The sequence below is a fragment of the Hemiscyllium ocellatum genome, chromosome 3 (assembly GCF_020745735.1).
Source record: "Hemiscyllium ocellatum isolate sHemOce1 chromosome 3, sHemOce1.pat.X.cur, whole genome shotgun sequence".
Classification (NCBI taxonomy): Eukaryota; Metazoa; Chordata; class Chondrichthyes; order Orectolobiformes; family Hemiscylliidae; genus Hemiscyllium; species Hemiscyllium ocellatum.
The window spans coordinates 111,834,560-111,860,373 of record NC_083403.1 but is presented as its reverse complement, the minus strand read 5'-3'; the positions used below and the strand labels follow the sequence as shown (position 1 = coordinate 111,860,373).

Sequence of the window (25,814 nt, the reverse complement as noted above, 5' to 3'; positions counted from 1 at the left end):
AACATCTAAGTTAAGTTCCAAATAATCAAAAACGAACCCAGAAAAAGGTTTCTATTTATAACTTCCCTTTTTGAACTATTTTCCAACATTGATGTTCTTGTTTCTCTTGAGAGCACTTGGGGCAGCTGAGATATAGTTGCACGAACTCTCAATATTTTGTCTGACCTAATCAACCATTGTCACATGGGAATTCAAATAATTACATCAACATATTATTTTAACAGTATGCATAATTATCTGTTTTTCTTCAACAAGGTGTTCATAGATGTGCATTTTTTAAACAGTCACTCAAGACCTCCATAATCAGCACCACAGACAGAACATGGAATGGCTCGAAAACCCGGATCAGAGGATCCGGAAGCTGATAAGCTGAAGGACATTCTTGAACCTGAAACAGCAACCCAACTCAAAAATGAGAAAGCATGTCTATTGAAGCTGAAGGCTGAGGTCTAGCAAAAAAAATCTGTGATTTAAAGGACAGGTTGCAGGTTGGTACAGTACAGGATATCCAAGCGTTAGCAAAAAACAATAATATGTGCACCTAAGGCCCCACTATTGTTGGCAAAGAGATGGTCACCAAAGGTAGGAATACTTCAAGGATCCCTTTAACAGAGTTGATCCCCTGAACGTCTTCAACTCCTTCCATAAGCATACTATCTACCGCTTTCTCAGTGCAACTTCAACCAGGTGAGACATAGAAAAAGGTCATTCAATAGCTACAGAACAGAGCATCAGAAGCAGATACAACTGCTCCTCCACTCCTACACAAACACAAAATTCAGAAACGCAACAATGCAGAATACAGCCACTCAGTCTGTCATTCCTAAACTGTCTGATAAGTGAGCATCATTACTTAGTGCCAATTTCCTGCTTTCTTCCAATATCCACGCACCTTATTTTTATCCAAATAATTATTTAATGCTCGAGTGACTCAACTGAACCTGTCTCTACCCTTGCTTCTTTAGCCAATTTCTAAATCTGTGCCTTCTTCTAGTTTATTTTATGAACAGGAACAGTTTCTTTCTATCTAGCCTGCTCACAATTTTGAAAACTTCTATCAGATCTCCCCTTAGCCTTCTTCTTTCTGAAGAGAACAGAACCAAATTCTTTAACCTATCCTCACAACTGGAGTAATTCTTGTAAACTACTTCTGCACTCTCTCTAATGCATTCATTTATTTCCTATAATGTGATGCACAGGTGTCTTGTACAAGCTCAAGTTCACTATCATATGGCAGAGAAGCATGGCATGAAAACATGACCTAATTTCCCTCATCTGCTCGGAGGAAAGCATGCCAGGGGATATCAGAGATGCTGTTACAATGATCATGAAAGGTAGCAAGTTTGACTGCAGTAAATACAAAAGGAACAGATGCTAGCCACAGGAAAAATTACTGTAGGAATTTTCCTCAACTGTATTTTCCATGTAGCTGTACAGCTCATTCTAGACTTGCAATGTGGATTCCACATTCTATGGGTCACAACTGATGTGTTCTTTAGTGTGTGATAAGATATGCAGAGAACAGCATCAACGCGGCCTTCCTTGACCCTACCAAAATCTCCGATACTGTCAACCACAAGGAATTATAAAATGCTTGCAATTTTGGTTGCCCCTTAAAATCTGTCACCAGCCTCTGCGTGCTCTACAATAAGATGTAAGCCACAACTTTAAGCAAGAATCCACAAATTCCCATTTTGACGAGTGTCAACTGATACTGTTCTCTACCTTTCTTGCTGCAATGTTCCTCCATCACCTTAGCAAGCTCCCTATTGGAATGGAGCTAATCCACAGAACAAACAGAGAACCTGTTCAACCACTACTGCCTGTAGGCCAGATTCAAGGTCCAGTCAGCCCCTGTCATTGAAATACAACTGGTTTTTGCAGAACTCAAAGCCATCACGATCAACTTTACCTAGGCACTGAGAACTTTGGGTATTACACTAAACATCTGGGAAACAAAGGTCCTCTATCAACCTTCCCTTGCCATGCCACACTGCTTTCCTGAAGTTTCAGGCAATGAGGGCAACTTTCCATTTCTTAGATACCCTTGATCAACAAAATCAAGCAAGGAAGACAAAATTCAAGATTATGAGTGGTGTGCCAGTGCAGTCTTTGGTCACTTTAGGAAATATATTTGCAAAACAGGATCTCAAATCCAACACCAAGTCCATGGTCCACAGAGCTGCAGTGTTATCTGCCCTTCTATACCTGCTCAGAAACATGGACTAGGTACAGCAACCACCTCAAAGCCCCAAAACCCCTTTTGGAATAATCAGCACACTAAATTTCTCACTCAGGTCTACATCCATAGTGTTGAAGCATTGGCCATGTTCAATCAACTTCACTGGATGGGTCATTTAGTCCAGATGCCTGACACAAGGCTCCTTAAAAAAGCATCCTCATTCATAGCTTTGACATGGCAAACGAGTCCCAGAAGGGACGAGGAAATAATGAGGATGCCTTTAAATCAAATACTAGAAAACTGCAGCATCCCACTGATGCATGGCAACATTCCCACTGATACAGGTAGTCGTGGGCCAAAGTATCAAAGGAGGATCTCTACATCTCAAATCTCATCACTGATAAGCTAAAGCCAAAGAAAGAAGAAACAGAGAAAGAAGCTCATGACAACCAGCCATCCCATCCCCCAACTATCTGACCCACTTGCGGGGGAGAACATAAATTGTACATTAGACTCTACAATCATCCAAGAACTAGTCTTTATTGTGGAAGCAAGTCATCCTCAAACACAAGACAATCACTTTCCAAGTTAAGACATCAATTGGGGCAGCTATCAGCAAGCTGCACAATGCCTTTTCCTACTTATCCAACTCTCAGTAACAATTGAAAAGATCCCCAATCAGACCTGTGAGATAATCCAGATCATCACAAATCAGATACTGAACTTGGAACTATTTGATATAACAAAATTCCATGCAGGTAACATACACACCTAAATGTCACGTTTCCAGAATTTCTCACCAGACGTCAAGAGTTAGCAATGAAATTTCCTGTATTGGATGGATTGAAGTATGCCCTGAACATGTCTTCAACCACCTGGTATTTAGGTGAACATAGACAGACCTGGAGTCAAAGAACATCCATCACTCTTCCCAATTTGGTAGAACAAATCACACTCACATGGTATTCTTGTCTTTTGCAGGGTTAGAATCAACATGATTTTGGTCAATCTTTAAACTATTAGACATATTTACAAAAAAAAATTAAAATTCTCAGCACAAGCAGGAAATTGCATCCAAAATGCTCTCAATTGAATTTCTTAGGTCTCAATTCAAGTTTCTGATTGGATTAATTTTCAGAATGACAAACCTAACATCTTTAATCATGCAGTGCGATCAAAAAGCGTACTAGAATACAGTAGCTTATTTCTTCCTCATTTCAATGCCTTGATATATTTAAGGACAATAACTGATGCAGTTCATTCGTATCGTTTAAATGGATTTCTCACCGAAATAAACATTTCAAGCAGCATTCAATCCACTAGTGAAAATTACTTCTAAAAGAAATCCTGAATCATTTAACAGTTAAATTGGTGCACATTAGAATTCTTAGTAAATTGTTTTTGCTATGAGAAACAAAATATGCCTGACATGTCCGTGTTAAACAAATGGCAATCTAAAAAGTATTCTTAGTCTACTGCCTTCATTAAAATCTCTCAGTTTAGACCTCGTGGTACAGCTAGTTACAGCAGAAACTGGTCAATTGAATTGAATATAAATCCATACTGAATTCAGACAGACTGCCCTCTTTATGCAATTCAAAAACTGATTATATATTGCTTCTGCAAGAAAATTAACATGCTTACATGAGACTGAGAGTGGTGTTTCTACACTGATGCAGTTGCTGTAAATGAATTGCTAGCAAACCAAACATGTGACTGAATGAACTAATTTGACACACATCAAATCTGAACCAAATCGATAAGGGTTATCTCCGAGGTTCTTTAAAGATTAGCATTGATAATTTGCACATAATAAAACAACTCATCATTCTACAATAAATCATTATATGTGGGATATAGGGGCAGAAACTCCCACAAATTAAAAAAAAACAACATAGATACTACTACAATTTAGATTTCCAACTTACTACAAAGAACTGTGCGGTCATACCCAACAAGGGAATAGAAAAGAAACAGACTGGATCTGGCAATGACCTTGTAGATATGTGGATCCACTGCTACTGAGTTTGTGGATATTGAGGAGAGTGCACATATCAGTAACCCTTGGATGCACATTACTAACTACATAATTATCCAAACAGTGGAGAATTTACTCTGGCTGTAATAAATTCAGCTAACCATAACTAATTTTAACATGTTCCACTGACAAACAAGGTAGAAAATACATTGTAGTTAAAAACGTTTAATAGGTGCATGACAACTTTTTTCTTTGGAAAGCTTTTTTGGATTAAAGTATAAAACTTACCTAGAATTCATTGAGTGCACATGGCAAGCATGTCTAGATATTTTCTAATTTTCTAAATATTAAACACCTCTGGAAAAGGTGGGACTTGAAATCACACTTCCTGGCTCAGGAATGCTGCCCCTGTGCTACAAGAACCCAACAAACTCACACTTATTGACTGGGAATTAAGTATAACCTGCAGCAAAAAGAGTGCAGAAACCTAACCACAAGACCATCAGGAACCTAAACTGCATGTCTAAGAATTTTATTTTTTCATTTTTGTTTCAACGATTGAACCAATGGAGCTCCATACATCTGAAATTCTCCAAACACTTCACGGCCAAGCATAATGCATTAGCAAAAAATCAAATAGAGTACAGTCATAGAGAAGTACAGCACGGAATCAGACCGTTCAGTCAAATCATTCATGCCTACCAGATATCCTAACTTAACCTAATCTCATTTGCCAGCAGTTGGCCCACAATCCCTCTAAACTCTTCCTATTCATATACCCACCCAAATGCCTTTTAAATGCTGCAATTGTACCAGCCTCCACCACTTCCTCTGGCAGCTGACTCTATATCGCTGTTTGTTAACTTTTCTTAGATGCACTCTGACGTCTAGAGATACACGAATTTAAACAACAAAGGCAGCAACTGTGGGGTTTACTGCTAGAAAAGACATTTTAAAAAAAAATTATACAATAGAATCCCTACAGTGTGGAAGCAGACCATTCAGCCCATTGAGTCCACTCTGACCCTCTGAAGAGCACCCAACCCTGCATTCCTCATGATTAATCCACCAAACCTATATATCTGTGGACATGATGGGCAATTTAGCATGGCCAATTTCACCTAACCTACATATCTTTAGACTGTGGGAGGAAACCGGAGCACCTGGCGGAAATCCACACAGATGTGGGGAGAACACGCAAACTTCCACAAATAGTCACCCGAAGATGGAATCGAACCCAGGTGCCTGGCACTGTGAGGCAGCTAACCACCGAGCCGCCATGCTACCTGTAAATTGGACAACTTAGCAATTTAAACTTTTAGTTGAGCAAGAGGAGTCTGAATTTTGAAAAAGAATCCGGTATAACAAATTGGATTCCACAGTTTGTTATAGAACTGATTATGAATTATAAACCATCCTCCATTCTATTTACTATATCCAAGCACAAAGAGTGACCTTTCTTAATTAAAAAAAGGAAACTACATAACCATATCTGTTAACAATAAGTGGTTCTATATTTTTCAGATTCAATAAATAGGGCTAGCTATTGCAGAAGCATTACATAGCAGTCAGGAACTATAGGATAAATTAACCTAACAGAGCAACAGACTGCTAAGTATTCTTATAATGTGAGATACAATAAAGCCACATTTCTTGTCATGTGCACACAATGTATTTTGGATGTGGTCTTAATCATGAATACCTTGTGCAAGAACAAGCGCAGGAATCTTGTCATCGTCTCGAAAATGAGAACGAATTGAGCTTTGTGATAACAACACTAAACCTTCACCTGAAAGATCTGTTAGAGGGAAATACTAGAATCCATTATTAACAAAGTTATTGCAGGACACTTGGAAACAACTTTATTTTTGAAAGGTAAAGTACATTTGAGCAAGTTACAATTTTTTTCTTTTAGCAACAAAGAATTCGAGTAGAAGTTTTTCATCTTGCACTTATCAGGACTGAAATACAAGGAATCAACTTCAGAGAAGAAAAAACATTTTCTCATTATGATAAGGAGGTGCTATGGGATGGATACTTTTTCCTCGGCCAAACGAAACAGGTTCTTGATCGACAAGGGAGTCAAAGATTATGGAGTAGACAGGAATGTGGAAGTGAGCCAAACTTGGAACAGCTACAATTCTATCAAATGGTGGAGCAAACTTAAACAGTGAAATTCACAACTGATCTTGGAGGAACCTGTTTGGGTGAAGTACACAGCACAGAATCAGATAAGTTAATCGTTGTTTTAAGTGTGTCCTGCAGAAAGGCTGCAGTAGTGAGTACAGTGGGTTCTTTCTTGATTATATATTTGATTGAGATAGGCCTCTTGATTAAACTTAAAATATAAGCCATATCTATTAATTTAACCTGGACCAGTGTTTTGTAGAGGAATAAGACAGTGCTATTTTCTGGGACTTGTAGATTGTGAAGGATCAAAATGGCCTCTTTTTGACATGCTCTTCTTGATGGACGTGGGAGTTTAGGAAGAGTTTATGGGTTACTGATGATTATATCTGCAATAAATGCCATTGGATGCAAATCCTATCAGATCGAATGGATCAGTTGGAGATAGCTAGAGGCAATTTAGAAGAACAAGGGAATGTGGTGGATGGCAGTTATTGGAAGGGGGAAACGTTGAAGATACAGTCACATAGATAGGTTAAACACCAGGAAAGGTGAGAGAGGTGGGCAGTTAGTGCAGGAGTCTTCTATGGTTATCCCGATTTCAAACAAGTAACCTGGGTTTTAGAAACGTAGGAGGTAATGGATTCTCAGGGGAACATCAATGAACAACCAAGTTTCTGGTATTGAGACTGGCTCTAATGCAACGAGGGGTACGTTGGGTTCCAAGTGATCAATTGTATTAGGGGACTCTCTCTAATCCGAAGTACAGACGGATGTTTCTGTGACCAGCAGCAAAAAAATCAGAATGGTATGTGCCTCCCTGGTCACAGGATCAAGGATGTCTCAGAGGGTGCAGAATGTTCTCTGGGGGAGAGGGGCCAGCAGGAGGTCATTGTACAGTTTTGAATCAACAACACAGGAAGGGAAATGGTTGTGATTCTGAACGGAGATTATAGAGAGTTAGGCAGGAATTTAAAAAGGAGGTCCTCAAGAGTAATAATATCTGGATTACTCCCAATGCTACGAGCTAGTGAAGGCAGGAAGAGGAGGATACAGCAGATGAATACATGGCTGAGGAGCTGGTGTATGGGAGAAGGATTCACATTTTTGGATCATTGGAAGCTATTTTAGGGTAGAAGTGACCTGTACAAGGAGGACGAATTGCACCTAAATTGGAAGGGGACTAATATACTGGCTGGGAGATTTGCTAGAGCTACTTGGGAGGATTTGAACTAGTAAGATGCGGGGGGTGGGACTCAGGGAGATAGTCAGGAAAGAGATCAATCTGAGACTGGAACAGTTAAGAATAGAAGGGAGTCAAACAGTCAGGATAGGCAGGGACAATGTAAAGAACAAGGTAGGACTGATGAATTAAACTGCATTTATTTCAATGCAAGGGGCCTAACAGGGAAGGCAGATGAACTCAAGGCATGGTTAGGAACATGAGACTGGGATATCATAGTAATTACACAAACATGCATCAAGGATAGACAGGACTGGCAGCTTAATGTTCCAGGATACAAATGCTACAGGAAGGATAGGAAGGTATGTCAGAGAGGAGGGAAGAGTGGTGTTTTTGATAAGGTATAGCATTACAGCTGTACTGTGGGAGGACATTCACAGAAGTACATCCAGGGAAGTTATTTGGGTGGAACTGAGAAATAAGAAAGGGATGATCACCTTACTGGGATTGTATTATAGACCCCCTAATAGTCAGAGGGAAATTGAGAAACAAATTTGTAAGGAGATCTCAGTTATCTGTAAGAATAATAGGGTGGTTATGGTAGGAGATTTTAACTTTCCCAATATAGACTGGGATGGCCATAGTGTTTAGGATTTAGATGGAGAGGAATTTGTTAAGTGTGTACAAGACAATTTTCTGATTGAGAATGTGGATGTACCTACTAGAGAAGGTGCAAAACTTTTCCTACTCTTGGGAAATAAGGCAGGGCAGGTGACTGAGGTGTCAGTGGGGGAGCACTTTGGGACCAGCGACCATAATTCTATTAGTTTTAAAATAATGATGGAAAAGGATAGACCAGATCTAAAATTTTGAAGTTCTTAATTGGAGAAAGGCCAGTTTTGATGGTATTGGCTAAGAACTTTCAAAAGCTGATTGGGGGTAAATGTTCGCAGGTCAAGGGACAGCTGTCAAGTGGGAAGCCTTCAGAAATGAGACAATGAGAATCCAGAGAAAGTATATTCCTGTCAGGGTGAAAGGGAAGGTTGGTAGGTATAGAAAATGCTGGATGACTAAAGAAAGTGAGGGTTTGGTTCAGAAAAAGGAAGCATATGTCAGGTATAGACAGGATAAATCGAGTGAATCCTTAGAAGAGTATAAAAGAAGTAGGAGTATACTTAAGAGGGAAATCAGGAGGGCAAAATGGGGACATGAGATAGCTTTGGCAAATCAGATTAAGGAGAATCCAAAGGGTTTTCACAAATATATAAGGATAAAAGAGTAACGAGGGAGAGAAGAGGGCCCCTCAAAGATCAGGAAGGCGGCCTTTGTGTGGAGCCGCAGCAAATGGGAGAGTTACTAAACGAGTATTTTGCATCAGTATTTACTGTAGAAAAGGACATGGAAGGTATAGACTGTAGGGAAATAGATGGTGACATCTTGAAAAATGTCCAGATTACAGAGGAAGTACTGGATGTCTTGAAACACAAAGGTGGATAAATCCCCAGGACCTGATCAGGTATACCCTAAAACACTGTGGGAAGCTAGGGAAGTGATTGCTGGGCCTCTTGCTGAGATATTTGTATAATCATTAGTCACAGGCGAGGTGCCGGAAGACTGGAGGTTGGCAAACGTGGTGCCACTATTTAAGAAGGACGGTAAAGACAAGCTAGGGAACTATAGACCGGTGAACCTGACCTCGGTGGTGGGCATGTTGTTGGGAGAGAATCCTGAGGGACAGGATGTACATGTATTTGGAAAGGCAAGAACTGATTCGGGATAGTCAATACGGCTTTGTGCGTGGGAAATCATTTCTCACAAACTTGATTGAGTTTTTTGAAGAAGTCACAAAGAGGATTGACGAGGTCAGAGCTGTAGATGTGATCTACATGGACTTCAGTAAGGCATTCGACAATGTTCCCCATGGGACACTGGTTAGCAAGGTTAGATCTCATGGAATACAGGGAGAACTAGCCTTTTGGATACAGAATTGGCTCAAAGGTAGAAGACAGAGGGTAGTGGTGAAGGGTTGTTTTTCAGACTGGACGTCTGTGACCAGTAGAGTGCCACAAGGATCGGCGCTGGGTCGACTACTTTTCGTCGTTTATATAAATGATTTGGAAGTGAGCATAAGAGATACAGTTAGTAAGTTTGCAGATGACACCAAAATTGGAGGTGTAGTGGACAGTGAAGAAGGTTGCCACAAATTGCAACAGGATCTTGACCAGATGGGCCAATGGGCTGAGAAGTGGTAGATGGAGTTTAAAATAGATAAACGTAAGGTGCCGCATTTTGGGAAAGCAAATCTTAACTGGACTTATACATTTAATGGTAAGGTCCTAGGAAGTGTTGCTGAACAAAGAAACCTTGGAGTGCAGGTTCATAGCTCCTTGAAAGTGAAGTCGCTGGTAGAGAGGATAGCAAAGGCGGCATTTGGTATGCTTTCCTTTATCGGTCAGAGTATTGAGTACAGGAGTTGGGAGGTCATGTTACGACTATACAGGACATTGGTTAGTCCACTGCTGGAATATTGCATGCAATTCTACTCTCCTTCCTATCAGAAAAGATTTACAAGGATGTTGCCAGGGTTGGAGGATTTGAGCTATAGGGAGAGGTTGAATAGGCTGGGGCTGTTTTCCCTGGAACGTCAAGAGACTGAGGGGTGACCTTGTAGAGGTTTACAAAATTACGAGGGGCATGGATAGGATAAATAGACAAAGTCTTTTCCCTGGGGTTGGGGAGTCCAGAACTAGAGGGCATAGGTTTAGGGTGAGAGGGGAAAGATATAAAAGAGACCTAAGGGGTAACTTTTTCACGCAGTGGGTAGTACGTGTATGGAATGAGCTGCCAGAGGACATGGTGAAGGCTGGTACAATTGCAACATTTAAAAGGCATTTGAATGGGTATACGAATAAGGAGGATTTGGAGGGATATGGGCCGGGTGCTGGCAGGTGGGACTAGAATGTATTGGGATATCTGGTCGGCATGGACGGGTTGGACCGAAGAGTCTGTGTTTCTGTGCTGTACATCTCTATGACTCTATGCCTATAACTGAACTGCCTACACATGCTCCAAATTCATAAGTACAAAAGCTGGGATTATTTTTGAGTTTTGTTCCTATTAAGACAATAGACTGGAATACAGATTCTTATTAACACATAGTCCCAATATGAGTTCTTGGATTGCAGTTGAGCAGAAACTCATGCAATATTTGTCACATATTAAGCTGCAGATTTCCCTTGGTTTCACAGTCTACTATTATCAGCACAAATAATTCGGCACAAATTTGGCAACAGTATTTGATTTACTTATTAGATAAATAAACACGTTTATGATTTGCTATTCACTAATAATAGTTGAGACTTCGAGCTCATTTTACAACCAAGACCTACAGCAAACAATTTTATTTTGAAGAAGTGACAAAGGAGATTGAAGAACGCAAAGGGGTAGATGTTGTCTATTTGGACTTCAGCAAGGTGTTCAACAAGCTTCCACATTGTTAAATGGTTAGCAAAGTTGGATCACACGGAATCCAGGAGAATCTGGCTAATTGGATACAAAATTGGCTTAAGTTAAGAGACAAGAGGGTGGCAGTGCAGGCTTGTTTTTCAGCTTCTGACACTAAAGGGAAAACAGCCCTAGCATATTCAACATCTCCTTATAGCTCAAGCCCTCCAACCCTGGCAACATCCTTGTAAATCTTTTAGGGGAGTCGAAAACTAGAGGACATAAGTTTAAGGTGAGACAGGAAAGCTTTAAAAGCAGCTTAAAGGGCAACCTCTTCATGCAGAGGGTGGTGTGTGCATGGAATAGGCTACCAGAGGAAGTAGTGGAGGCTGGTACAATTACAACATTTAAAAGGCACATGGATGGGTATATGAATAGAAAGGGTTTACAGGGAATATGGACCAAATGCAAGCAAGTGGGACTACATCAGTTAAGGATATCTGGTCAGCATGGACGAGTTGGACCAAAGGGGCTGTTTCTGTGCGTATAGTTCTATGACTTGATGCTATAACATTATTGGTGTTGTGTGGACTTTAAACCCTCAGCTCTGGGACACTGAGTATGCCATGCCAATATGCATGAACCATATTAACAGTTTTTAAACAACTTTATTTCCCATGAACAGTGACCAGATTTAGTTCTGAGAAGAAATTGCGAAGCCCTGTATTACCTGTCTTTCATCAGTTGGTAGAGATTTTCCTTCATATATTCAAACACAAAGTAGAGGTGATCATTTTCTCTTACAACTTCTTTCAGTTTGATGACGTTCGCATGGTTTAATTTCTTCAGAGACTAGAATGAGAAAAGAATCAAACTTAATTAATATTTAAATTCTTGGAATAACATGACAATCCAACATAACCTAAAAGAGAAGTTAAGAGGGAGATGAGAAGGTGAAGACCTAAGCAGACTGGCAACATGAAGGCTCTGTCAACCTTGATGATACAACTTCATTTACAAAATCTTGTGCAGATTCCCAGCCAACAAACTGGTCAGACTGAGAGCTAGGTTGTACAACAGAAGTAGAAGTCATCAACAGGAGACAGTAGTCAAAGAGCTATGGAGAGAGCCTCTTAATCAAATAGGTTGGGGACACTCTGGTTGTGATTGAACAGGAGAAAAGTCGTAACAACTGAACCATGTTCAAGCAAAACACAACCTTAAGCAGATAATTAACAAAGCAGTATTAATATAGCTCTTCATGCAAAGCAAGTGGCTTCCCTGTTAAACAAGTGATCCAAAAGCAGAAAATGTTTGAGCGCAATTATCTCAAAAGAAAAATCTGATGGTAAAACAAACATGAATTGAAATTACCTTGACTTCTCTGAGATTCATACATTCATCCCAAGAATAGAATTTCCTCTTCATTCTAGTAAAAGAAAGTAACCAATTTTGCACAAGTGAAACTAACTTATTTACTTGAACAGGAAGCATTGTTTACACATACATTACTTAACAGAGGCTTGGCGCAGAAAGCTTTGTTTTTTTGAAAAGAAATTCATCATGTCATGTTACGCTAATGTTATAAACCTTCAATTAATACATTTAAATTTGGACAGATTATTAAAAATGCCACTGCAAATCATACAATCTTGTGTGCTTTGAGCTGCAGACATCCCAAGCTTCAAGCAAATTACCTAATTAAATATAGAAATTGATAGTCATCCAGGAAATTTATATATATTGTTAAGGGGTTCCATCAAACCTGACTCTGCCTCAACACAGACCAAAGGAAAGATTGAAACTCAATATGCCCAATTGTCTTCCATTGTACAGTAGTTCTTATTCAATGTAGGCTGATGAACCTCAAATGATGCCAAACAGCAACACAGATGATTGATTTCAATATATACACTGTGTTTAGAAAAACGTCTGAACTTGTAGAAATCACACAATGAGAGAAAACTTTTGTTGCCCGATTTTAAAAATCAGAAGGAAGCTGATAGTGACAAACAATTCCATCCTAAACCAAACAAGTAATCTAAGCTGCCTAAGTAATAAACAGAAAAATCTTGAAAAACGGAAGATCCAAAAAAAAGAAAAGAATTTCTCAACTTGTTCCAATTTTGAGTTCAATCAATAACCAACCTCCTGAAAAACTTAACTATAAGAAAAATATTTTACTGCAAAACCTTTGCTTTACAAGCCTTTCATTGTAACATTAAAGCATCACTTTCATCAATAAACTATAAGCCTGCCAAGCGAAAGACTGACTTGTTGATCCAAGACAGATAGATACGACCTTGAACACCTTTAAACCTTTGACCTCTAGCATGTAGTGTGACGTAAGATGGGAAAAATTAAAAAAGATCCCACTTCCTCAGCAAGTTCATTCCCCAAACAAACCACCGTTTATGTCAAAATATTGCCTCTCAGGCTCCCTTTAAGTCTCTCCATCACCTTTTAAAAAAAAAGCCCCCTAGTTTTGAATTCCCCTACACAAAAGAAGAGCCCTTTGCTATTCACCTTACCAGTTATATAAACAAAAACTGAAAAGAAGTTTCTGAAATTTAACTGGGCACACACACTCTTGGTCAAGAAACAAACTCCTCTGAGACAAGGAGGCCAATCATAGTCTGGGGAAAAAGGAAGACACAGATTCAGTCTATGACAAAACCTTTCTTCAGTTGAGGAGAAAAACAAGGTAAATCCCCAAAAATTGGCTGGAAATAATGAACTTCCTGGGTACTCCCATTAGCTGTACATTCTTAGAAAATTGCTATGGACTAGTATCGCCATTCAATTACTTGGTAATAATTAACTGACTGTCAATTGTGTGTTTTTTAAAAGTTAAATATCAGAAGTGAGAGAATAATCAAACTCTTACATCAGGGCAATGTTTTCTACAGCAGAAGGTTGAAAAGCTATAGCTGAATGTCCCCATTTTTTTAGTTGCTTTACATTACTGAAAAAGGATTACGAACACCATCCTGATTTCAGCATAATATTTTAGCTCAAAACTATCTTTTAGTACAATATATTTTGACAAATTGGTATCATGCATTGATCAGAAGTTCTTATTTAACAAGTTAAATAATCTTGGTTGTACAGACAAGGGGCAAATGTAATTCTGGGCCACAACTACCCTTTATTGGCTGGCTGAAGAATGGGAAATCTCCAGCTCCTTAACTAAGCCAACCTCCAACTCAAAGAATGCAACTGCATCCTAATTACAGTAATATTTAAAAAGCATTGCCAGAACAGTGCAGTGATACACAAATAGTCTCTGGACACAAACTTAAAGGAAGATTTATTATTTAAATTTTCTCTGCAACTAAGTACAGCCTCCAAACATCCACCAATGTGAACAGGAAACCACATTACTAGGAACTACAATTTGCAGTGTATTGTACCCACTATTCAGGTGAGACATGCCTATGAAGTACAGTAATAAAACAAAATCACTTACTTTTTAATAGCAACTAGCTCTCCTGAATCTATACTTCTTCCCATGAGAACGGAGCCATATGTTCCATCCCCAAGTTGCTTCATAGTGGTGTAACGATTCATGACAATGCAGAGTCTCTGTACTCACAGCAGCGCTTGAAATGTACCCAAGGTTCCTCACTTTGTGGAAAGAAATTATTTAGACAAAATCTTCTGTTAGCGCAGCAACATGTTATGTAGCCATTCGCATCTAGGTCTATACCAATTACGACAGGCATATTTTGGAGGTGATTTTACCTGTACGTGGATTGAAAAGAATTGAAGAAATAAATTAGATTTAAACAAACATATTCCACTGGCTATTACAAATTCTCTCTACAGTAGAACATTTCATAATTTTGAAGATATTTGCAATAATATTCCTATAAAATCAACTTAGTGAAATAAAGAGGTCTTGCCAGGGACAGAAAAATTTTGACAGAACATTAAACCATGGTGTGATGTGCCTATTCAACTAAGCTTATAAGATCTATTTATTTAGACAATTTTGGCCAACAATCTTACTTCGGGCAATTTCTCCTATAACGCTGTAATTGCATTCTAGCGAAACCTTGCTTAATAGGAAATCGCTCAATACAAATAATGGGGCCTATGGGAAAAATGGGGTTAGAGTTAGACCAGCAAATTAAATCACTCATAAATTGTTCAAAAATCACTCAAAAACATCTAACACAATGTATAGCATAGCCTGAATGAAGGTATAATCATATTATTCAACAAAACACAAATAAGTTTTAGGCAGTACATTATTAATGCAGGGTCAGAGGGTGACCATGGTGGATAAGGTAGACTCCTCATTCCTGTTGACCAAGCTATATCACATATTCTCTCTTTTATGCTTAATAATATCTAGTTTCTCTTCCAGTGTTATAGCCTTTCTTTCACCACCCACAATTTTATCACCAGGATGCTTCTCACCAAGATACTTGTCAGACTGGCTCCAATGCAATGAGGGGTACATCAGCTTCCAAGAGATCAACTGTGTTAGGGGATTCTGTAGGTACAGACAGACGTTTCTGTGGCCAGCAGAGAAAAAGCAGAATGGTGTGTTGTTTCCCTGGTGCCAGGATCAAGGATGTCTCAGAGAGGGTGCAGAATGTTCTCACGGTGGAGAGGGGCCAACAGGAGGTCATTGTCCACATTGGAACCAACGACATAAGAAGGGAAAAGGTTGAGACTCTGAAGGGAGATTACAGAGAGTTAGGTAGAAATTTAAGAAGAAGGTCCTCAAGGGTAGTAATATCTGGATTACTACCAGTGCTACGAGCTAGTGAGGGCAGAAATCGGAGGATAGAGCAGATGAATACATGGCTGAGGAGCTGGTGTATGGGAGAAGGATTCACATTTTTGGATCATTGGAACCTCTTTTGGGGTAGAAATGACCTGTACAAGGAGGACGGATTACACCTAAATTGGAAGGGGACTAATATACTGGCAGGGAAATATGCTAGAACTGCTTGGGAGGATTTAAACTAGTAAGGTAGGGGGGTGGGATCCAGGGAGGCAGAGAGGAAAGAGATCAATCCGAGATGGGTACAGTTGAGAACAGAAGTGAGTCAAACAGTCAGGGCAGGCAGGGACAAGGTAGGGCTAATAAATAAAACTGCATTTATTTCGATGCAAGTGGCCTAGCAGGGAAGGCAGATGAACTCAGGGCATGGTTAGGAACATGGGACTGGGATATCATAGCAATTAAGGAAACATGGTTCAGGGATGGGCAGGACTGGCAGCTTAATGTTCCAGGATACAAATGCTACTGGAAGGATAAAAAGGGAGGCAAAAGAGGAGGGGGAATGGCATGTTTGATAAGGGATAACATGCAGCTATGCTAAAGGAGGATATTCCCAGAAATACATCCAGGGAAGTTATGTAGGTGGAACTGAGAAATAAGAAAGGGATGATCACCTTATTGGTATTATAGACCCCCCAATAGTCTGAGTGAAATTGAGAAACAAACTTGTAAGGAGATCTCAGCTATCTGTAAGAATAATAGGGTGGTTATGGTAGGGGATTTTAACTAACCAAACATCGACTGGGACTGCCATAGTGTTAAAGGTTTAGATGGAGAGGAATTTCTTCAGTGTGTACAAGGCAATTTTCTGATTCAGTATGTGGATGTACCTACTAGAGAAGGTGCAAAACTTGACCTACTCTTGGGAAATAAGGCAGGGCAGGTGACTGAGGTGTCAGTGGGGGAGCACTTTGGGGCCAGTGACCATAATTCCATTCGTTTTAAAATAGTGATGGAAAAGGATAGACCAGATCTAAAAGTTGAAGTTCTAAATTGGAGAAAGGCCAATTTTGACGGTATTAGGCAAGAACTTTCAAAAGCTGATTGGAGGCAAATGTTCGCAGGTAAACGGACAGCTGGAAAATGGGAAGCCTTCAGAAATGAGATAACAAGAATCCAGAGAAAGTATATTCCTGTCAGGGTGAAAGGGAAGGCTGGTAGCTACAGGGACTGCTGGATTACTAAAGAAATTGAGGATTTGGTTAAGAAAAAGAAGGAAGCATATGTCAGGTACAGACAGGATAGATCGAGTGAATCCTGAGAAGAGTATAAAGAAAGTAGGAGTATACTTAAGAGGGAAATCAGGAGGGCAAAACGGGGACATGAGGTAGCTTTGGCAAATAGAATTAAGGAGAATCCAAAGGGGTTTTACAAATATATTAAGGACAAAAGAGTAACGAGGGAGAGAATAGGGTCCCTCAAAGATCAGCAAGGCGGTCTTTGTGTGCAGCCACAGAAAATGGGGGGGATACTAAATGAATATTTTGCATCAGTATTTACTGTGGAAAAAGATATGGAAGATATAGACTGTAGGGAAATAGATGGTGACATCTTGAAAAATGTCCAGATTACAGAGGAGGAAGTGCTGGATGTCTTGAAACACAAAGGTGGATAAATCCCCAGGACCTGATCAGGTGCACCCAAGAACTCTGTGGGAAGCTAGGGAAGTGATTGCTGGGCCTCTTGCTGAGATATTTGTATCGTCAATAGTCACAGGTAAGGTGCTGGAAAGACTGGAGGTTGGCAAACATGGTGCCACTGTTTAAGAAGGGCGGTAAGGACAAGCCAGGGAACTATAGACCAGTGAGCCTGACCGCGGTGGTGGGCAAGTTGTTGGGAGGGAATCCTGAGGGACAGGATGTACATGTATTTGGAAAGGCAACGACTGATTTGGGATAGTCAACATGGCTTTGTGTGTGGGAAATCATTTCTCACAAACTTGATTGAGTTTTTTGATGAAGTAACAAAGACTGATGAGGGCAGAGCAGTAGATGTGATCTATATGGACTTCACTAAGGCGTTCGACAAGGTTCCCCATGGGAGACTGATTAGCAAGGTTAGATCTCATGAAATACAGGGAGAACTTGCCATTTGGATACAGAACTGGCTCAAAGGTAGAAGACAGAGGGTGGTGGAGGGTTGTTTTTCAGACTGGAGGCTTGTGACCAGTGGAGTGCCACAAGGATCGGTGCTGGGCCCTCTACTTTTTGTCATTTACATAAATGATTTGGATGCGAGCATAAGAGGTACAGTTAGTAAGTTTACAGATGACACCAAAATTGGAGGTGTAGTGGACAGCGAAGAGGGTAACCTCAGATTACAACAGGAGCTGGACCAGATGGGCCAATGGGCTGAGAGGTGGCAGATGGAGTTTAATTCAGATAAATGTGAGATGCTGCATTTTGGGAAAGCAAATCTTAGCAGGACTGATACACTTAATGGTAAGGTCCTAGGGAGTGTTGCTGAAGAAAGAGACCTTGAGTGCAGGTTCATAGCTCCTTGAAAGTGGAGTCGCAGGTAGATAGGATAATGAAGGTGGCATTTGGTATGCTTTCCTTTATTGGTCAGAGTATTGAGTACAGGAGTTGGGAGGTTATGTTGTGGCTGTACAGGACATTGGTTAGGCCACTGTTGGAATATTGCGTGCAATCCTGGTCCCTTTCCTATTGGAAAGATGTTGTGAAACGTGAAAGGGTTAAGAAAAGATTTACAAAGATGTTGCCTGGTTTGGAGAATCTGAGCTACAGGGAGAGGCTTAACATGCTGCGGCTGTTTTCCCTGGAGCATCGAAGGCTGAGGGGAGACCTTGTAGAGGTTTACAAAATTATTGATTAGATTAGATCACTTACAGTGTGGAAACAGGCCCTTCGGCCCAACAAGTCCACACTGACCCACCGAAGCGCAACCCACGCATACCCTACATTTACCCCTTACCTAACACCACGGGCAATTTAGCATGGCCAATTCACCTGACCTGCACATCTTTGGACTGTGGGAGGAAACCGGAGCACCCGGAGGAAACCCACACAGACACGGAGAGAATGTGCAAACTCCACACAGTCAGTCGCCTGAGTCAGGAATTGAACCCGGGTCTCAGGCGCTGTGAGGCAGCAGTGCTAACCACTGTGCCACCGTGAGGGGCATGGATAGGAAAAATAGGCAAAGTCTTTTCCCTGGGGTCGGGGAGTCCAGAACTAGAGGGCATAGGTTTAGGGTGAGGCGGGAAAGATATAAAAGAGACCCAAGGGGCAATGTTTTCAAGCAGAGGGTGGTACATGTATGGAATGTGCTGCCAGAGGATGTGGTGGAGGCTGGTACAATTGCAACATTTAAGAGGCATATGAATAGGAAAGGTTTGGAGGGATACGGGTCGGGTGCTGGCAGGTGGGACTAGATTGGGTTGAGATATCTGGTCGGCATGGACGGGTTGGACCAAAGAGTCTGTTTCCATGCTGTACACCTCTATAATTCTATCCATGACTCTATGACTATGCCTCTGCATTTTTTCAAAAAAAAGAGATAATCTAGGAGGAACCTCAATGTCTCTCTCTCAGAAAGCTACTTTCTGTACAGTAGCTCTCAGAAAACTGCTTTGTTGGCAGCTGACATCAGCGCACGCGCAGAATGACACTGACATCAGCACATGTGCAGAACAGCATGGAGACATCGGCACATTCGTAGAATGAAGAAAGGCGGCACGGTGGCACAGTGGTTAGCACTGCTGCCTCACAGCGCCAGGGACCTGGGTTCAAATCCCGCCTCAGGCGACTGACTGTGTGGAGTTTGCACGTTCTCCCCGTGTCTGCGTGGGTTTCCTCCGGGTGCTCCGGTTTCCTCCCACCGTCCAAAGATGTGCCGGTCAGGTGAATCGGCCATGCTAAATTGCCCGTAGTGTTAGGTAAGGGGTATGTGTAGGGGTATGGGTGGGTTGCGCTTCGGCGGGTCGGTGTGGACTTGTTGGGCCGTAAGGGCCTGTTTCCACACTGTAAATCTAATCTAAAAAAAAGCAAAACAATCACTAATGAAATCACGGGTTAAAAGGGAACAAAACTGCAAATTAGGAATCTCTACTTTCTACAGTCAGTATAAAGACAATTAGAATGCAAATCCAGCAAGAATAAGAGAGACTAAGGCAAGATGTCATTTGAGAGAGGGTAAATCAATCCAGCAACTCTTGGAATTTCCATCTCATACAATTCCACTTCTTCCATAAACATGCTTCCCTATTCTTTCATTAACAAAAGGCACTTGTTGTGAAGTTGCCACTGTTTTTCCTCCAAGATTGGCCCATTATTTCAACTATTTACCTTTTTCCTGCCTTGAGATCTTTTTCCTGTCATCCATGCGTAAAGCACTTCAGATAATTTTCAAATATTAAAAGATGTGACGGTTAGTTCTGAAGGTTAGAGCATGGTTCTAATAATGGGAGAAAGTGAAAACTGCAGATGCTAGAGATCAGAGCTGAAAAAGCGCAGCAGGTCAGGCAGCATCCAAGGAGCAGGAGAATCGATGTTTCGGGCATAAGCCCTTCTTCAGGAATGAGCATAATTCTAATAATACCAAGGTCACAGGTACTTTGCCAATTTTGCTGGTTGCCAAGCAAGCCTGAAGGAGATGGTACTGTTGTAGTTCACGGAGGCCTCCAATCTTACCCTATCCAACATTTGAAAGTAGAGAGGATGCCCCTACAGTTGTACAAAGTTTTTCTCCATAACAAAGAGTCTGTGGCCACTTGCAGACTGTAACAACATTTACCTCCTCCACTCCTCACCATGGTTGCATTTCTATTCATGACCAAGGCCAAGACTGAATTTTGCAATTACCTTTTTTTGTCACATGTTCAAAAGGTGAAAACTCCCATTTTTGAAATGATAGCCCTCCCCCTTAAACCTCCTTCCCTTATGGCCCTCCCTGGCACTTTGTCCCTGCACCCATCCAGCCATCCCAACCCTCCAGCATGCTTTTATTGCATTTTCAACAACAACTCAACCACAATCCAACTGGCCAGAACCTTCCTCCAATCCCCACCCTTTCAGCTAACCAGCACTCCCTCTATCCTAACTACCACTACCTTCCTCCCCATTTCTTCACCCAAATGCATGACACCATCTTAACCTAAATCCCCTTACCCCAAAGATATGTACACTCTTTCCACATCCTACTCATCCCGGACAGCCGGACACACATCCTTGCCCACCCATTTCCTACCTGATGGGCAGCCTTCCTTATGCAACCAAAAGTTTGTCACTCTCTTTCACCACCCCAACTTCTCCCTCACCCAAATGCTAGAACGTTCCACCCCTCTCTCACTGAACAACTGGGAGAAGAAAGCACTTTCCATACCCCTTAACAGACAACCTGCAGCTCCAAATGCCCAGAGCCCTCATCCTACACCCTCCGTCTAAACTGCCCAAATCCATAATTTCTCATGCAGTGCCATCTTTCCCTGTCCTACATCCTCCCCAACACTTTATCACCAAACTGTCTGGTATTTATCCACCCTACTCTCAACTGCTTTCCTTACTCTGCACCCCTATGTTATCACGTTCTTCACCTCCTCTGCCCTCTACTTGTCCTAGCCATCTCTGATTGCCAGGACACAGTCAACCCCACCTGTCTCCTTCCAAATCAACCAACAGCCTTCATACCTTGCCCAAATGCCTGCCTTTTTCTCTCTTCCTCCCTACACTCTTTCACCCAAACGCTAGCTCCCTCTCCCCATTGCTGCTCTTTTACTAAAGACCTGGCGCATTACCCCCCTGCAAGCATCTACCTCACCTGACAGCCCAGGTGTCCTCTTTCCTCACTCTCCACCCAACACCTTCCTCACTCAACTGCAGTTTCCCCTTTTCCCTCACTCTCCACTTTATGACCTCTCAGCACTGTCTTCCCCTATCCTCTTCCTTACCTGGACACCCAGAGCCTTGTTCCCCACCCACCACACCAGCCATCTCATTTTCCCTCAAATGTCTAACATCCAGCACCCTTTGTCATCCCTCCCAACATCATCCCATTCCTCCCTCCCATCCACAAACACCAACTCTCTTCGCATCACACTTCAGGACCCAATCCCCTTCCCACACAACGCACACATCCAAATCTCCCATCATCTATTAACTTCAGCTTATCCAAAACTGTACTTTATATATCTTAACATTCACCAAGTATTTTTCATCCATCACCACTGTCTTTATGAGCCTACCTAGATTCAAATCCATATAACAACTGTTGCATGTTTCTCATACCCAATAAAAGCTCTCCACAGTTTTGTCTTTTTAAAGCTTCAAAACCTCCACCCTTGGAAATCTTGACTCAGAATTCAGCTTCTCATGTATTTCCCCCACATTAATGTTCCACATGTCAAATTTCTCCGAAACTTTCTAACTCCTTAACCACCTTAAAGTTTTACTTTGCTAGTCATGGCCAAGCTTTGAATTTTTCTTCTTTGACTCCACACCTATTTAGCTCCCTGTGAAGCATTGTGGAATTTGATTTGAATAGCAGTGAACAAGCGATATTTGAGTTTTAATGTCCAAGACTTCCACCCTTAGGTGTGTAGTGAACAAGCCAACAAGGATACAGTACATACTAAATATATTAAATTATTAGATTTCTATATCACATTTCTTCTTTCTGCTACAGAAGTGGTAACATCATGCTTTGGCACACAACCTACCCTTTAAACTGATCCATACAGCCTTCATTATGCTTTTTAAAAATCTGTTGAGCTTCTACCATAGACTTGCAATCGCAGTATTGCTCAAGTGAATTTTAACTGACTCCCAGACATTTACTTTCAAGTAAATTCATCATTTTTATAACGTTTTATCACTACATTAATGGACACAATACAAAATATCCTGTTTACTGTATAACCCAGAAGTGATTACATTCAGCTTTTGTCAAGATGACCTAAACCTAATCCTCTAAGATATAATCAGACAGCTTAGCCTATGTCACAAGTGACATTAATCTACCAACACTTTTTATTAATTTCTTAGCATTCCATATTAGACTAGCACCTTGCTGTTCAAAACTGTTTTGAAGCCTGGGATTTCAATCCTCAACATATGATAGTGGTATGAAGCTTATTTAGACTTAGAACATTACAGCGCAGTACAGGCCCTTCGGCCCTCAATGTTGCACCGCCCTGTCATACTAATCGGAAGCCCATCCCACCTACATTATTCCATGTACATCCATATGCCTGTCCAATGACGATTTAAATGCACTTAAAATTGGCGCATCTACTACCGTTGCAGGCAAAGCATTCCATACTCTTACTACTCTCTGAGTACACTTACTACTCTCTGAGCAGTTTAGGATTTGCAACGGACACTTTCTCATATACTTGAACACTTATTTACTATATATAGAATAACACCAAAAATTGTTTTACGGATTGGAGTGTTTACGTCCAACAAGACCAAATGACAATGCCGAATAGAGCAATTTATAAGATAACGCTCAGTGCAACGAGAATATTAAATTACATTCTCCACTTTATTTCCAATATTTATGTTCTTACCCATGTCTTCATTACCTTGAACCCAAACAACTCGTATTCTTGCTGGACACCTGAGTTCTAACCTCTGTGAAGTCTAAACAATCCAGAACTCTAATATTCATCTCTTATCTCATTATATATCTTGTTCACCCATGACCCACAAAGACAAAACACAGACGTTAAATATAGTGAAGAGTGCTCACTTCTATAGGAAATAATATAAATATAACCATGAATTAATGGTCTTGGGGAAATGGCCATCAGTAAATTATAGCAATCTTCACTGAACTGCTCTGAAATCAGAGCAGTAGTAAAATTACTATTGAAAACACAAATATATCTCGGTCAAAAGGCTGCATGTTTAACAATGTGCTAACTGCAGAAAAGTTCAGATTATGCTGCTACATATAAATTTACTTCATGAATGAATTTTACTATTATTTTTACAGCTATTCTTCTGTTCTCAAAGTACATAATTTTATGCAATTATTTATTTATTTAAAATGTGCTCACGTTACGTTTGAATGTTGCAGATCAAGAGTGAATAAAATAAAACTGCCACAAAATTTTGCATTATGTTAAGCTTTGATGCTTCCTTTCCATCATGTGTAAAACAGCCTACTAGGCAGGAAGAAACTTGCAAAATATTTTCTATGTTTTAGGTGCCCCCAAAGGCATTCTTCAGGAATCAGTCACAACTGCAGCTGACACTTTCCAAATGTGACAATAAATATACAGGTATTAGGAATTTTTAATGGATTCTAACTTATCTTTGCAGGCAATTTAGCTTCCTGGCTGTTTTGCATTACGACTTTCAGGCCTTCTGTTTGTCTTGTAAGTTACCCAAATTTTCATTCAAAGTAACTGCAAGGCATGACTAAAGATGGAAATCAAAGTTGTTATCAGAGAGACTCGATTCCACCATTAGTTTTGCCAAAACAGCACTTCACTTTCTGCCTTCCCGCTCAAATACACTAAGTAGCTAGGTTCCTGCATTTAAACTGTAAATATGAAGTTAAGTCACCAAAAGAAACAGTCAATTCATTTCATGTCTTAGCATTCCTTTAATGTGATTTTAAAAGTTTCATTTTAGTCAGTTTTTCTGGCACTGAAAATTAATTACATGGGTGGAATTTTACTACCTCAGGTTTTATTTACTGATCAAAGTTTGAGTGTGGAATTTCATCTCTCTGATAGCAACTTTTTGATTTCTATATTTAGGTATGCCTTGAACAGAAATTTGGGCAACTTGCGTATAATGACATATTTGGCATCAAGGCAAACAGAAGGTGTGCAAGTCGTAATGCAGAAACAGCCACAAAGCTGAATTGCGTGTAAAGATAAGCTAGAAGCTTATTCCCCTTAATCTTAAAAGACACAACTTCATTAAAGTATGAAATTGCTAATTGTCTGCATTATTTGAAACAAGCATAGATTAATCAAGCACATAAATTTCAAAGTGCAATTTCAAGGATTCTGCTGAGTACTGTGAAGATAAGAAAATAGAACTATGAAACTACCATGTTGAAAAGGCCAATTTTGGTTCTTTAGTGTCTTTTAGGGAAGATCATCTGCTGCCTTTATCCAGCTCAGCCCAAAAGGGACACCAAACCACTGCAATATGGTTGACCCTTAAATATTTTCTGAAATGGGCTGCAAGCCATCCAGTTCAGTGCAATTTAAAGTAGCACAGATTTCATGAGAAAATTAAAAACCAAAGATTGGCTTGCCGTGTCAATGTTAGAGAATCAGCTCCCCTGATTTGACAGGATACACCCAAACATATATGGGTATGCAAATTCATTCCCAAAATTTTTGTTCCTTTTCAAAACGTGGAATAGTAATTGAGGGAAAATTAGATGACCGCCTTCAAGTAGAATCCTGCACTGTGAAATTACCTTTGGTACAATAAGTACATCTATCCTTAGGTATTTGTTCGTTTTGATTCCTTTGAGCGTGTCTAAATTGGAGTCCAAGCCACAAAATTCTGCTAAGAGCATGTTCTACAACAATAGCGAGGTCACCAGCATTCTACCACTGAATATGTTGGAGAAATAACGTGAATATACTAACTATTTTGTGCTCATTTTTATTCCTAATGCAAAGATTCAGGATTTCCATTTAATATTTTATTGCACTTAAAGAATACATTGGCATTGTTTGGCATCAGAACTTATCCACCATTTCCAACTTCTTTACTCAACAAACAATCCTTTTAATGTATTTCGGAAGATAGTGAAGGACTATTTTCTGGATGACTTTCATGAATGAACAATGCTGATTACTGGCAGGAGGGAAACCTAGAGCTATGCAAAAAGATGCAAATGTGTTGCTGGTCAAAGCACAGCAGGTTAGGCAGCATCTCAGGAATAGAGAATTCGACGTTTCGAGCATAAGCCCTACTTACTAAACTTGTTAAAACATATGATCAAAAAACAAAAGTTATCAAGCGTGACTGGAGATTCTGTTTAATCACTAAACACAAGCACATGTCACTTTGAAATGTGCAGCAATAATTCCAATGCAACAAAGAAAGTGTTTGGATGCGAGGATTTTGAAAAAACATCATGCTGGACATGTGAAATTATTGTACTC

General features: G+C 40.4%; 1 protein-coding gene across 6 annotated transcripts in view; it reads right to left on the bottom strand.

The window, feature by feature from the left end:
• Window positions 1–25,814, bottom strand: part of LOC132834225 (serine/threonine-protein kinase ICK-like) — a 76,273-nt gene that overhangs the window by 42,823 nt on the left and 7,636 nt on the right. For all 6 annotated transcript variants that reach the window (XM_060852918.1, XM_060852934.1, XM_060852908.1 and 3 more), the window contains 3 exons: window positions 14,384–14,658; window positions 12,289–12,343; window positions 11,645–11,766 (listed from right to left, as the gene is read on the bottom strand). In XM_060852918.1, coding sequence (XP_060708901.1) covers window positions 11,645–11,766; window positions 12,289–12,343; window positions 14,384–14,484 — 278 coding nt within the window. In that variant the 5' untranslated portion in view covers window positions 14,485–14,658. The remainder of the gene's footprint in view (window positions 1–11,644; window positions 11,767–12,288; window positions 12,344–14,383; window positions 14,659–25,814) is intronic.